The sequence below is a fragment of the Mytilus californianus genome, unplaced genomic scaffold (assembly GCF_021869535.1).
Source record: "Mytilus californianus isolate M0D057914Y unplaced genomic scaffold, xbMytCali1.0.p SCAF_8, whole genome shotgun sequence".
NCBI lineage: Eukaryota > Metazoa > Mollusca > Bivalvia > Mytilida > Mytilidae > Mytilus > Mytilus californianus.
This window is the reverse complement of record NW_026262734.1, coordinates 107,405,245-107,420,965: the sequence shown is the minus strand read 5'-3', so window position 1 is coordinate 107,420,965 and position 15,721 is coordinate 107,405,245. Positions and strand designations below refer to the sequence as shown.

At 32.5% G+C, this 15,721-nt stretch overlaps 1 protein-coding gene across 3 annotated transcripts in view; it reads left to right on the top strand.

Annotated features, from left to right (window-relative positions):
• The first annotated feature begins 681 nt into the window (after nt 1–681).
• LOC127711746 (nose resistant to fluoxetine protein 6-like) overlaps nt 682–15,721 on the top strand; it is a 33,643-nt gene continuing 18,603 nt past the window's right edge. For 2 of the 3 annotated variants that reach the window (XM_052217859.1, XM_052217857.1), the window contains exons 1-5: nt 682–748; nt 7,317–7,415; nt 9,173–9,710; nt 11,226–11,371; nt 13,260–13,338. In XM_052217859.1, coding sequence (XP_052073819.1) covers nt 9,368–9,710; nt 11,226–11,371; nt 13,260–13,338 — 568 coding nt within the window. In that variant the 5' untranslated portion in view covers nt 682–748; nt 7,317–7,415; nt 9,173–9,367. The remainder of the gene's footprint in view (nt 749–7,316; nt 7,416–9,172; nt 9,711–11,225; nt 11,372–13,259; nt 13,339–15,721) is intronic. The other variant, XM_052217858.1, reaches the window with a different exon arrangement.

Here is a 15,721-nt window from a genome sequence, read left to right as displayed (position 1 = left end):
TCAAATGCATTGATCGTCAAAAAAAGGGAGGGTTCCAACCCTCGGAACCCCCCCTTTTCCCCCTGGATCCGCCACTGTAAGATGTTATAATTTCCAATGAGACAACTCTCCACCAGAGACCAAATGACATAGAAGTTAACAACTATAGATCACCGTACGGCCTTCAACAATGAGCAAAACCCAAACCGCATAGTCAGCTATAAAAGGCCCCGAAATGACAAAGTAAAACAATGCAAAGTGAAACGAGAAAGCTAACGGCCTGATTTATGTAATGTGTATATTATGTCTCTGATATGGTATTGTTTATTATTGATTACTTGTTCATTTGTTGTTCTTCTAGTTTTATTTTTAAGCTATTATTTATATCGGTATTACTAGCTGGGAACAGTATGTTCCTGTTACTAGTAACCAGGATTTGCATACTTAGTCTTACTTTACAAATCATTGATCGATTACATGTATAGATATATCTGGGACTATTATACTATTAGCTGTAATAGTCCCAGGATATATACATTAGTGTATGCGTTTCCGTCATCTTGAATGTTATAACAGATTTTACAATAACAATATAAATAGAACATTCAACTTGTACAAAACGTATTTTTTTCAGTTCGATGTTGGCACTTTACAATATTGTTCGTTTCGCACAAAATTCTAGATTATATGTTTACACTATGAGAAAACGAAAAGAGTTGTCCGAAGTCATAATACAGTCATAATTGATTTTCATGAAACACTTCAAACAGTTAGTAATAATAGACAATTATAGAAATGCAAATTTCAGAAATTTCTTCTAGAATCACCAATTTTTAACATCTTAGAAAAAATTCAAATCTTCAACTAAAAACTTAGCATGCTTAGTAATATTTGTCCGCCCGGACACTTTTTACCAGGGCTAATATTTATCTCTTGCACAATGAAAGGCAGGGGGCACAAACATATTTTTCCTTATTTTCTTTGAACCATTTTGACATCTTTGTACTATGTCAAAACTTTGTTCAAATTGTAGCCTGTAAGCTTAAGGTCAAGTTACAGTAAATGAACGCCATCTAGCGGATTCCGCGAAATGTTGCGACGTTTTGTATGAGTTACGTCCCATTGACCAGATTTAGCAATGTTGCAACCGGCGACTTTCTGACGAGACAACGTTAAATTTGATGGAAAGTATGTTACTTCTAGGAGAATGAAATTGTTTGCTAAAATTGAAGATGAAGAAATGCTACAGAATTTTGAAAATTAATATGAATATAGTCAAGAAGACTATCTTCAAAATGAAAATAGGGAACTTGACTTGCGTCAGGGAGGTAGGGTGGTAACGTTTGAGCTTGGATATCTCGCCGACCATTTAAAACAGTGTAAAAACTGTAGCTCACCACTAGAAAACGTCCCTACAGAAACCCTATATTCACTGGGAAAAGATATCGTCCAGCAGAAAATAAGAAGAAGGGGATGCAAGTTTGGGACATTAATACTAAACTTTTAGTCTTGGTAAGATATCCCCTATTTTGAAAATTACCACACCAGTCGGAACAAGTAAAAATATTTTCTAATTCCAGAAAAGGGAATGAACCACATACAATTCTCAGCTGCGTCAGTCAGTCTTGAAACAGATGACACAAAACGATTTTAAATTAACATTAACCCTCTTTACGATTGCAACAATCATTTAATATTTATACATCACAATTGTTAAGACTAATATATAACACATGATGATAAACAAAACGTTATAGAGATTCATCGCTACAGTTTGTTTTCTAACGATTTTTTGTAATGGTGTTTTCTTTCACGTCCGCAATTTACTGGAAAGTTTTCGAAGCTAAAAATAGAACACAAATCCTTAAATAGATACATGTATAAATAGTATATGGTTTGATGGGTTATACATGGTATATTTTTCCTAATAAAAGAACATCCAGTGGATCCTAAAAGAATTTTCTTAGTACTGATTAGTATTGTTATTTCCTCAAGGTAATTGATATATCAATGGTTAAAAAAATAACTGGAAACAAATAAAAATTTGTAGCCTGAAAGTTGCATCTCCAATACAGAATAGAACTGTTCTAAATTTAGCTGCGGAACCGTAGCTCTTAGGTCCTTGTGTTATTTTTTTGACTTTTTGCGGACCATCTATCTAAAAAATAACATAAGGACCTAAGAGCTACGGTTTCGCATCTATTCTCAATTCTATTCAATTCTATTTCACTCATACAACTTGAAGGTTAAGAACGAGATTCTATCGATCATGTCGATATCAAACTACTAATATATACATGTGTGTGTATCTACTAAAAAAATATGCACACACACCTTCAGTACCCAAAGTAAAATGAAAAAAGTACTTCAGTAATACAGCAACCAGACAATAACACCAGGCCACAAAAAATAGAAAAGGAAAAGACATCTGATGATGTGCATGTTGTGCATTTGTGCAGATGGAATTTAACAAGTTAAAGACAAAATTTTCAGTCATGTTTCAGTCTGTGTGTGGTTGCTTTTTTTTAGGGTTGATACGCTTTTCAAGAGCTTCATTAATATAAATTGTTTTGTTAAACATAAGGCCGTTAGTTTTCTTGTTTGGGTTTATTCACATTTTTCAAATCGGGGCTTTTTATAGCCGACTAAACGACATAAGTTTTTTGTCTTTTTTAAGTCCGTTGTCTACGATAATCTGTAATTGTTTATATCCACATCATGTGAACTTTGGTGGATAGTTGTTTCAATGGCAATCAGACCACATCACCTTGTTTTTATATTTATTGGTGTCAAATACAGTTGCTCTCTGATGCACATTAATTTATTGTCACATATAATAAGATTTAAAAGGGGGTTTGCAGAATAAAAGATAATGGCGAATTGAAAATTGAATAGAGAAAAGAGCCAAAAAATAAATAAAGGATAGAAGAATGGTTCGCAAAAGTATAAAGAATAACAATGGAAAATAAAATAATAAGTTAATATACAAGTGTAGTGGTTAAAGACATGAACCATGTACAGAATAAAGCAATCATGCAATATTAGAAGAATTTTACAATAAAATCATTTATTGAGGATTAAACAGAATAAGCATTATATTCAAAATTAAAGAAATTTGCCATTAAAATTAATTAAAGAATACAGAAGTTAAGGAGACACACTTCATATAGACCCTTAAGATAATCGTTGTATTATCTCGGTGTTGTTGGTAATAAACAAAAAAATCACTAGTCAAATTATGCAGAGGGTGTTGTATTTGATGCACTATATTCTTATCTTCCCGTTCCTAATGTATCTTCCATTTTTATTGAAGTTCACATTGATCAAAGCCTTAGTTTAGTATAGTTTCATGTTAATACTATACCCCCACTATTTTGTTGCATTTTGTGTATCGTGTACTGATTCTATTATATATACTTCGAGCATATACGTGCTCACTTTTGGAGTAATCTTTAACGTTTTTATTTATACAATAAATTTTATACAAAACGAAAAGAAATTATCAAAGATGTCAGTTTGTATGCGTGTTTTACTTGTTAACTTGCAGATGTATTAATAACCACATGACACTCTTTCAATAATTTGTAGAAAATTCATTGATGATAATATTTGTCGATATATGCGATGTAAAATTCTATTAAACAATTGTATAATCTTTGTAAAACAGACGACTGTACAGACATAATACAAATTGCAGCAGCATATGAGCAGAACACTTTCTGTCGTTATATAGTACCAAAAGAAGCTATCAAATGTTCCGCTTGTAAAGTTACCGGTTTTTCAAAAAGTGGCCAAATCTTATATCGGAACGGAGAAATAATGCAAACAGATGACCTGCAAGATAGTCTAAGAGATTTTATTAATTGGTTACCGGACACAATGCAAAGCTTTTTATTCGAGAGTTTTAGTTTATTCCATGGAGAATAATTCTTTCTTTGATAGTTTTGAACAAAAATGTAAGGGTTCTGTTGACTCGCTATCTTTGCTGAAAACTGTGCTACCAGAGAGGAAACAAAAGGGTAAAGTTTATAACCAGGAGAGCCTAGTATTTGACATTCTTTGTGTCAAATACGACGCACATAATGCGGTTGGAGATGTTCAAGCATTACAACAACTAGTAGAACATGTGTCGCTTCCCACTGAGAAAGTGGCACAGGCACCACACTCATTCTCAGTGGAATATGTTTCACAGTCTTACGAACGTGAGGGGTCTGATGGTGTTGCCAATCTCCTATCGGAACTTCTTTTTTTGAAAAAGCCAGAGTCACAAAAGATAAAATAATTATATTACATCTTTTTTTGAGTCAAGACATTGGGATGATTTCTATTTTTATGTTATTATTTTTGCGTTCATGTACTTACAAAGTATTTTCTTCTGAATTAGTAATTGTTTTAAACATTATTATTGATAATGAACATATCACATTTTTTACAACTGTAACAGTTATAATTTAATTTGAAATACGTGTCCATAAAAGAGGGTCTGACTGGGGTTTACGGAATACAGAATAAAAGGCAAAAACTGCAGAATAACAGGCAAAAAAAAATAAAAGAATAGAGAATGATGAGGTGCTAAAATATAAAGAATAAAGAATACAATACTGGTAATACAAAATAAAAAAATAATAAATGAAGGACCCTCTATCCAGACCCTTATGATAAAAAGAACCTATCAATACAAAACACATAATCATCATGCGTAATCAACACCAAGAACTTTGAAAATTCATACCATGATAACTTGACGTTATGTAATAAAAATGAAGACGTCACGATTTTTGATGGTTTTTTTTTCAAAATGTTGAGGTTGCGTCGTTTCTAGAGGGAAAACGAAGTCGGTGACCATATATTTTTTTCACATCATCTTATTTGTTAGACATAGAGGAAGAAATCATCATTTTTAAAAAAAATTCTATGGAGTGAATCTCGTGATTTATACAGGAAACCGAAAAGAGTAGAAGAAAAATAAGGATTTTCCCTATATATTCAATGTAATTTAGTACCCTCTCGGACCATTTTAAAAATGGCTTTTTCTCGAAAACGAAGTCGGTGACATATACTTTTTTTTAAATTTTCTGATGTATATTTTCAATATCTAATTGAATTCTAAATTTAAAAAAAATCTATGGACTGGTCATTTACTGATCCTTGACCTTAAATGGACCACATCTTCTGTTTGTCTGAAAAGTCCCCCCCCCTTTTTCATTGATGTGCTGGTTTGTGAGCATCCCCCCTTTTTGAAAATCTTGGTAATTATCAAGACCAATAAGAAAGTTTCAGTTTTATTCAATTTGTTGATATTAGCCTAGACTCGACTGGCAGTTAAACTTCAATCCAAGAACTTGATAAACAATAACACAAGATTTTAGATAGGATTCAAATGACGTAATTTGAGTTTGATTTATTTCCCTTGGCTGTCATTTTGAAGTTATCTGTTGATTTTCTTATTTGACTAGCCAAATTGAAATATGTGATACACACAAGTCCGATAAGAGATCCTTACTTGTTGGTAGTGATGAATTAAGCAAGGCAAAAAGAAATAAGAATTGTTCAGAAAAAAAACCTTTTTCTAAAGTCTACCGGTCAAGTTGAAATTGGTTATGAAGACATTTGTCCTCTTAGACCCCTCCAACATGGTGACAAAAGGGAAGTAACTCTTGCTCAAATTGTGTTAAAGCTATCTATAGCACTTGCATTTGTACCATATTTTTTTTATTTTGCCCATATCTGCAACATTATTCAGACTGAATATAGAAAGTTTAGCATATTGAATTGGCCCAAACAAAATATAAGGTAACTACACATAAAAAAGGAACTCACAAAGCCATTTAAGGACTGTTCGATACATTTCAGCAGTGCATTTACAGCAAACCTAAAAGATTTCCAATGGATGTAATTGAAGGGTTTTACTTAAATTACACAGTTTAGGATATTAGACTAAACTATGTAAACAGACAGGAGCTAATATGTACATGAGTTTAAATGTTTCTGCAAACAAAGTTCTTAATTATTCTGATTTGCATGGGCAGTATTTTTTTTAGATACAGTGTTTTTGTCGAGCCTGCGACTTTTGTCGCAGAAAGCTCGACATAGGGATAGCGATCCGGCGGCGGCGGCGGCGGCGGCGTTAGCTAATTTCTTAAAAGCTTTATATTTTAGAAGATGGAAGACCTGGATGCTTCATACTTTGTATATGGATGCCTCATGTTACGAAGTTTCCGTCAGTCACATGTCCAATGTCCTTGACCTCATTTTCATGGTTCAGTGACTACTTGAAAAAAAAGTTCAGATTTTTTGTAATGTTAAATTCTCTCTTATTATAAGTAAAAGGATAACTATATTTGGTATGTGCGTACCTTGCAAGGTCCTCATGCCCGTCAGACAGTTTTCACTTGACCTCGACCTCATTTCATGGATCAGTGAACAAGGTTAAGTTTTCGTGGTCAAGTCCATATCTCAGATACTATAAGCAATAGGTCTAGTATATTCGGTGTATGGAAGGACTGTAAGGTGTACATGTCCAACTGGCAGGTGTCATCTGACCTTGACCTCATTTTCATGGTTCAGTGGTTATAGTTAAGTTTTTGTGTTTTGGTCTGTTTTTCTTACACTGTATGCAATAGGTCTACTATATTTGGTGTATGGAATGATTGTAAGGTGTACATGTCTAGCTGGCAGGTGTCATCTGACCTTGACCTCATTTTCATGGTTCAGTGGTCAAAGTTAAGTTTTTGAGTTTTGGTCTTTCTTTCTAATACTGCATGCAATAGGTCAGCTATATTTGGTGTATGGAATGATTGTAAGGTGTACATGTCTAGCTGGCAGGTGTCATCTTACCTTGACCTCATTTTCATGGTTCAGTGGTCAAAGTTAAGTTTTTGAGTTTTGGTCGTTTTTTCTAATACTATATGCAATAGTTCAACTATATTTGGTGTATGGAAATATTTTATGATCTATATGTCAGTCACGCAGGTTTTATTTGACCTTGACCTCATTTTCAAGGTTCATTGCTCAGTGTTAAGGTTTTGTGTTTTCGTCTGTTTTTCTTAAACTATAAGCAATAGGTCAACTATATTTGTTGTATGGAAGAATTGTTAGCTGTACATGCCTGCCTAGCATGGTTCATCTGACCTTGACCTCATTTTCATGGTTCATTGGTCAATGTTTAGTTTACTTGGTTAATGTTAAGTTTATGTGACAGTTGTAATAAAGCTTTATATTTAGGACTATCAACATAATATCAATGATTAGTAAAGAAGGCGAGACATTTCAGCGTGTGCACTCTTGTTTTCTATAGACTTATTCTAATTCTTAGATCTGCAATTTTTCATTTTAAGAGAAATTGCCATGCCAATGGACAGAAGTTTAAAATGACTTTTCCCAGTTGTTGAATAGATGATTCAATGACGTACAATATAAATGTTTCATTCTACAATGTAAGTATATATACATTACATATATTAAGGTTAAAAAAATAGTTTTCTGAGCCTATTTGATACAGGCTTAAAGTTTCTCGCCTTTACAGTTGCTGAGATGTTTCCTGCAGATTAACTGAATAATTTTAGTGCGATATACACATGCAGAGACATGCTGCTTAATCCTGCTGATCGTAAAATTCTAATTTAACATGTTTAAACAAATCAAGTTCTATACCAACACCCTTTTGATATTATAGTCTAGTCAAGCAAATAAACCTTAGTGTACAGTCACCTGTAGTTTTTTTCTATCACAAAACTGGATGTACATCATTGTACATGTATGCTCAGCCTATATTCTAATTTTATAAGTGTAAATATATGAGCTGCGTCGAGTAGAAATCGACCTTATGCAAATGAATATTAATACATCTGTTGAATTTTTTCGGTTGAAAAAATCTCTACTGAAAGTCTGTAACTGTTTGAAAATTGAGTTATTATAAGAACCCTACTAAACAGACCAAAATTAATCTTTCATTTCATATTTGAATGTTCCAAAATCAGTCAAATTTTTATACATGTACATGTATAAAAGCACTTGCACAAGGTCGATTTTTTATCCGACACAGCTCATATATTATTCCATTAAATGTTATCTATATGGCTGGGTGCATTGATCTGAACAAAGCATGGTGTGCATAATGGTCATTGGTTAATAGCAAAACTGGCCCTAAAACAAAGGGAGATAACCATAGTTTTTGATAAGATTTATAGAATCTTAAAGTATTAAATTTTTCCACATTGCCAACAATCGTGATTTTAGAAAATATTCTTAAATGGTGCTTTATATAAATTATTCATGGAAAACCTGCTGTTGTTTAATGGTACAGTATCTATTTTACCTCCCTTGAATATATAACATAAGGTTCCATGGCTTTCTAGTTGAATTTTTTTTTTTATCATATCTAGTACTTCTACAGAAAATTTACCAGAAATTTGATCAATATAAATAAATATGATCCTTTATAATATATTTTTTAGGAAAAACTTATGTTTGCATGAAACCTTATTCATACTGCTAACCAGGAGAAAAATATGTAAATAACATTCAACAAATCACAAATAGCCAGCTTTATTTTTGTTTCTATATATATATGTCATGTATTGACTGGTAGTGAAACTATATATGTCGTGTATTGACTGGTAGTGAAACTATGTCATGTATTGAGTGGTAGTGAAACTTTGATATTTGAGAGATGCTAAGGTTCTTGGAAAAGTTTTGCCCATATCCCTCCTTTTTAGCTCAGTAGATGAACATTTGACATCAGCTCCCCCCTTTTTTCAAAAAAAAAGAAAGAAAGAAAGAAGAACAAATATACAGCTTAAAGGGTTTTTGTGGTGCTATTAGGTTGCTATCACCTCTTAAAAAGAATGTGCACAGATTGAACAGCAGATTGAATATATTTTTTCTAAAAAGTTTTCTTTTAGAAAATGTGACCTATAATCTTTTTAAAATCCACTGTACGAAACTATGCAAAAAATAATGTCAGCTATTTTTTCATAAATGTATGAAGTATATGATATTATTAATTATATTTAGATGTCTTAACATTATATGACAGCTTATTTTTTTCCATTAGAGAAAGGTCAAATACTGAACAAAAATCATACCAATGGAGAATGTCCAGACTGAAAATTGATTATAATTGTATCTTACTAGATAAATATTTAATCATATGGAAATTCATAACTACATTGTTAATTTCTTATTTTTTCAGATTACAAGACCACACTTCAGTGATAAGAACAACCTGATACTTATTTTATCTAGACCCAAAGTTGATAAACAGTGTACAAACAGATCTATTTATAGTGATTAAATATCACATGGTTGTTTTGTCACTGCCATTAATAAACAATATTTTATACCTGCAGTGTTTTATTTGGCTTTTTGAAACAATGTACACCTAACAATGAACAAAATCACAGATTTCTGCATATTTTGTCTGCTGATCCTTGCAGTATTATCTGCATATGTCAGTGCAGGTGAAGAAAACCTGCTTTGGAGGAACACTTATCATCAGTTTGGTTATGGTTTACAATACCAGCCAGAATCTCAACACACAACAGTGGAATATAATGATGCTATAGATCTGTTACTTAGAAATGGAATAAAATCTCTCCTGATGAAGAAGTCTCAATACCTTACAGGTCACTTTGCCATTACTCCAAACATAAGTATATCTGCTATCTGTATGAATGACACATTGAAGATGATTCAGGATATAACCAATGGAACAACCTATGCATTTGATAGTAGGTATATGATTAAAAAATTAATAAAAATTCAAGTAACGAAAAATCTTTTGCTAAACTTTTTATAAAGTCGTTAAAATAGTATAAATTGAGCCTATAAAATATACATGTTTTTTCCCCCACTAATCCTAACTATATGTACTCTTACTTTTTGTTCCCTAGTCTTTAAAGATTTATTTGTCATTTTTATACATGTCAATCATATGGATTATTAAATGCTATAAAAGTCAGACTATTTCCCCTGTTTACTAAACCAGTCATGCCAGTCAAAACTGTTTTAGAAAATAAAATTATTTGACTACCTTCACGATGTACATAGTGACCCACTCTAAATTTAACCAACATGTTTGCAGAAACACAGGTATTATTACATGTATTATTTAGGCCATATTATTCATTTTAACACTGTGTTAGAATCAAGAAAAATGCCTGACTTTTTTTGGAGATTTACACCGTTAGTATATGTACATGATGTACACAGTCAATAATAATTTAAGGCAGAAACATTTCTCATCCTTGGGTTGGGAAACCCAGTACATTAGTCCAGGGTGGACTTTTACAATTTTTTATGGAAGTTTGATTTTAAGGGCTAAGGGTATTTCTGTTTGCCTTTTGATCAAATTTTTTATTTGTATTTCTAAAATATATTGGTCATCCTGATTATGCTACACATTGTAAAATTTGATGATCAATAGTAAAAGGATCTACTCACTATCTATAGTTGATTTCCAGTACAGGATCCCTAAGGTTCCTCTTCACCAGAGGACCAGTCATTATTTATCAGAAAAAGGGGTAACCAATAATAGATCAATTTAAAAAAAAGTTTTGTTGTCAACCCTCAACCATTCTAATACAGCCACATTTGACTCTGTTAAGGATATAGTGTTCTTATACATGTATATTATTGAAAAAATAGTATTTTTAGGCCCCCGCAGTAGCGGAGGGGGCATTAAGTTTTACCCTTGTCCGTCTGGACATCAGTACGTCCGTACGTACGTCCCATAATTGGTTTTTCCGTTCTCTAACTTTAGTTTGCCTTAACTAAATGTAATGAAACTTATACACAATGCTTATTACCACAAAATACAGATCAAGTTTGAATTTTGGTGGTGTCACTTTAACCTTTCTAGAGTGATGCCCCTTTACAAACGGAAAAATTGCTGAATTTTTCGTTTCCGTTCTCTAACTTAAGTTTGCCTCAACCAAATTTTATGAAACTTATACACAATACTTATTACTACAAAACTAAGATCAAGTACAAATTTTGGTAGCGTCACTTTTACTGTTCTTCAGTTATCATATGTCCCTTTATAACTTAATATGATATGCAAGCGGGGGCATCATCTGTGTCCCATTGACACATTCCTCATTTATCTTAATTGATTAAGATTGAAAAGAACAGGGAAAAACACTTGGCTGATTATAACTATGGTAAGTGATAGACGGTAAACGAGTGATACAGGCTCCTTGAACATTATTATTATTATTTATCTAGTTATTGTTTTGTTCTCTTAGTGCTGGACTCTGATGGGAAACCTGGAAGTGGTATAAAGCATGGAAACTTGATATGGACTGGTAACCATCCACAGTGTAAACAAGCCAGGGGACCAGGTTTTAATGGTCAGATGTGTTCTGTTTTCACTAATGCAGGCTACAGTCAGGTAAATGTCAGATTGTCAGTAGTATATAGACTGAAAGCAAAAGGGCACAGGATTCCAGTGGTCCAACATGTCAAATGTGTTCTAATATGACTAATTTGGTTATGTTGTTAAAATGTGTTCAGTCACTGAGTAAGTGTAAAGACCCAAGGGTACCAAATTTTCGGGGTCAGCGACTCTTTTCACAAAAAATCTTACGATTAAAATGTAAGTTATACTGAAATGTGTATGACTTTACAAGTATTTTTACTCTTAAGATTTTTTGTGAAAAGAGCCGCAGATGTGTTCTGTACAATGACTTACTGCAAACTAATTTCTGTAAATTTTAGGATTATGTTTTCTGATAAAAGGTTGTCTAAACAAACTGACCATCAATAACAAAATCATCAAAATGTCCAAGTAATGATTTAGTCATGTAATTCTTCAGCAAAGATTTTGTTTCAGATGACCTAATTAGTCCCCTACCGACGAAGTCGAAGGGGACTTTAGGTTTGCACTCTGTCCGTCCGTCCGTCTGTCCATCCGTCAGTCTGGCAAATCTGCTTTCCACACTTTTTTTCTTCGTTCTTGAAGATATTGATTTGATATTTGGTATATAGTTTTGCCATGACAAGTTATAGATCAAGTTCGAATTTTGTTCCTGTCTGATGATTTAGTCCAGAGTTATGGACCATAACTCTAGACCATATCTAATGTTGGAGTACTATGTTAAACCATATTTCTGTACAAAGGGAGATAACTCATTTTTTAAAAGACATTCTTTGGTAAATTATTTGAAGAATTTTTTTGCAGGTTGTTTGTTATTTTGTATAAACTAATTTTCTGAATGCTATATATATATATATATATAAAATTATGAAGTGAAATCCTTTAATTAGATAATAATCTATTTTTATTAATGTATATATTACATTACATTGTGTAGATAAAAATTGTTGACATTTTATAGATAAGTTACAAATCTATATTAGTTTGTGACAAATAAAAGAAAAAATATTTGGAACTATTACTTATATTTGATTATAATTTGAAAATAGATGTACACTGTATTACATCATATCTAATTTTAGAGAATTATTAATCATATCTAATGTTAAAGTGTTTTCCACACTTTTTTTCATCATGCTTGAAGATATTGATTGATAATTGGTATATAGTTTTATCATGACAAGTTATACAGATCAAGTTCGAAATTTTGTTTCGGTCTGATAATTTTGTGCAGAGTTATGGTCCTTGGACTTGAAAATTCACTCTTTTAATCAATTTTCCACACTGTTTTTAGTCACACTTGAAGATATTGACTTGATATTTTCTTTTTGTTTACACCATGACAAGTTATAGAACAAGTTAGCTTTTTGTTCCAGTATAATGAATTTTTACCCGGTAGGGGACTATGTATTGCCATGCAATACTCTCAGAATGCTTGTTATAATATGATATTCATGGAAGTAAGTCCTTTGGAGTTTTCATTGAAATTTCACTTCTAGAGATTTTTTTGGTTACCCTGTAGATAGTAAGCTGATATATTGGTTCAGTGTATGATGTGAGCTACAGATCGTGTCATCCTTTTATATATGACACGTTTGAAAGATATAAAAAAGAAGATGTGGTATGATTGCCAGTGAGACAACTCTCCACAAGAGACCAAAATGACACAGAAATTAACAACTATAGGTCACTGTCATGACTGTACAGAGTCAATTTTTTATAACAAAATTTGATAACTTCCAAGATATTATACACTTGTAGTTGTCATTATTTTCAGAAGTTTTTTATAGTTGTCTAGTTTATTTTTTGTAAATTTCAAAACTCATTTATCATTAATATATGTTTTTTTCTATTTTATATGAATTATCAAAGTTATTTATAGTTGTTATTTCTATATTTACAGTTGAATTTGCATTTAGCTTTTGGAGCATGTTTACCAGACTCTTGCTCTGAGACAGATGTTGGAGTTATAGTTTGGGATGGTAATGTAGTTACATTTAAAACATTAGATAACTTCTGTAGATTTATTTATTATCATGGGTACCAACTTCGTGGTTTAAGGAAAAATTGTATTTTTGAGGATATTTGATTTCGTGGTTTTACTAAAGCTGCATGCAAGTCTAAAGGAGGGGGTATTAAGTTTTACCCTTGTCTGTCCCATCCTTCGCGTATGTCCCCAAAATTGGTTTCCATTCTCTAACTTTAGTTTGCCTCAACCAAATGTTATAAAACTTATACAAAATGCTTATTACCACTAAGCACAGATCAAGTTTGAATTTGGGTGGCGTCTCTTTTATCGTTCTAGAGTTACAGTGATCGGGAAGGACATGCGCCTTGCGCCAATTGCGCTTATCGACCAGAAATGGCGCATAAAGTGACAAATGTAAGCGCCCGCTTGGCGCATGATATTTTTCACTTCGTTTTGAAACGTTGAGATATCGTCAAATGGATTTCCGATCGTATTTCGTGCCGCCATGTGTGAGTACACAACTGTGTAGTGTTTACTCCAATGATAGGAGCACCTATATATTTTTGGGACGTCTCGGGTGTTTTCCTATGGTAATAATAGCAACATGCGGTATGACTGATTACCCAAAAAACGTAATTAGCCATCATTCATGATATAATTTTTTATAAACAACTTTAAATTTGTGAAAATTGGCTAGTACAGGCGAGAATTCTTCTCTAATTATAATCTTTTAAGTAAACTTGCTATTATTTTGATTGAAAAACCCAAAAGCCTTTTTATGAATAGTATAGTATTTGTCTCCATAAAAGGGGCTTAACTGTCCTTGTCAATTTTTTTGGTCTTTGGCTCGTTTTGACATTTTGTAAACATGCCTTCAGCGAATTGTTGTGTCTTATCAATAAACGTTGCTCTCTACTGTTGTTCTTGTCATCGTGATGAAGTAATAATAATACAAGTGCAGAGGAAATGCCAGAAACGTCTTCTAATATGGAACGTCTGGAATATGTATGGTATCGACGAAGACCCAAATTTAATGTAAAAAAAAACATGAACATGAACAAGGGAACAATACCAGTTTTAATATTGTAAATAAAGGTTTTCGTAAATATTGCCCGGTTTGGAAGAAGTTATTGTATATTCATTGAAATTGAAATTACAAAATCACAGGAACAATATCCATGATATTAATTAGAATCATACCTATTAGTACAGTGAAATATACACTTTTTTTTATTTATTTTTTATTGTAAACGAATGGCCCACTCATTTGACAACATGGCCCATTAATTCTAAAAATGGCCCATTAAATTTATTTTTGGGGGGCCCTGTGCCCATTGAGAAAAAATCCTTCCAGATCACTGGAGTTATACCCTTTACAAATGGCATTTCCTTTCTCTAACTTAAGTTTGCCTCAACCAGATGTTATGAACCTTATACACAATACTTATTACCACAAAACTCAGATCAAGTTTGAATTTTGGTAGCATCACTTTTACCATTCTATAGTTATGTCCCTTTATATGGTTAATGCAAGCGGGGGCATCATCTGTGTCCCTTGGACACAGTCCCCATTTATTTTTTTCATCTTCATTGAACATTCAAATTTATGGTTCACTTGTACCCACTATATCCATGAAAATTGATATTCCACGAATAATAATGAATCCACGGAAATAATGCAAACAGAGGGCCTTGTTGCAAGAGTGTTCTAAGTTGTTAATTTACAGTGATAACTAGATTATCAACTCTGAGGTTGTGAGTTCCAACCATGCTCATGGTGTAGTATTTGACTCAAATCTCAAAATAGACAAAGATTGCCAATTTTTCCTGCTTAAGGTCACCAGATATTCTGGTTTCTTCCACAAATAAACCTGGCCGCCATGAAATAACCAGGGTTGCTAAAAAAGGTGTTTAACACCAACACACACATGACACACACTTTAAGACCCAGTATACAGAGATGACCTAACTTAAGTTTGTCAGACTTGAAGGCAGAATGTCCTTGGTTTGATCTGGTTGACTTTTGTTTGGGCTGCTTTTCCCCTGAGCAAACAAAACAAAAAAAAAAGCAATTTAGAAAAAATGAATGGTTGGCTAAGACAAAACATATGTTGAAACAAATACTGTTATCAAATATTTTGTGGATGTTTTTATTATTATGAAAATTGTGATGGGATATTTTTCGCAAAAATGAAAGTATGCATTCTAAATTTTGTTAGGATTATTTGTATGCAGTATTCCCATTTCCCAATAATCAATCTCATATCTCTATCAATTTTTAAGCCTTCCCATTATTGCATGCATGCAAAAATTTAAGAATTTACAGTAGCTGATTGTCTAAACAAGTTCAAAGGAAAATATTTGTTCGATAAATGATCTAGCTTGACTGGAATTTT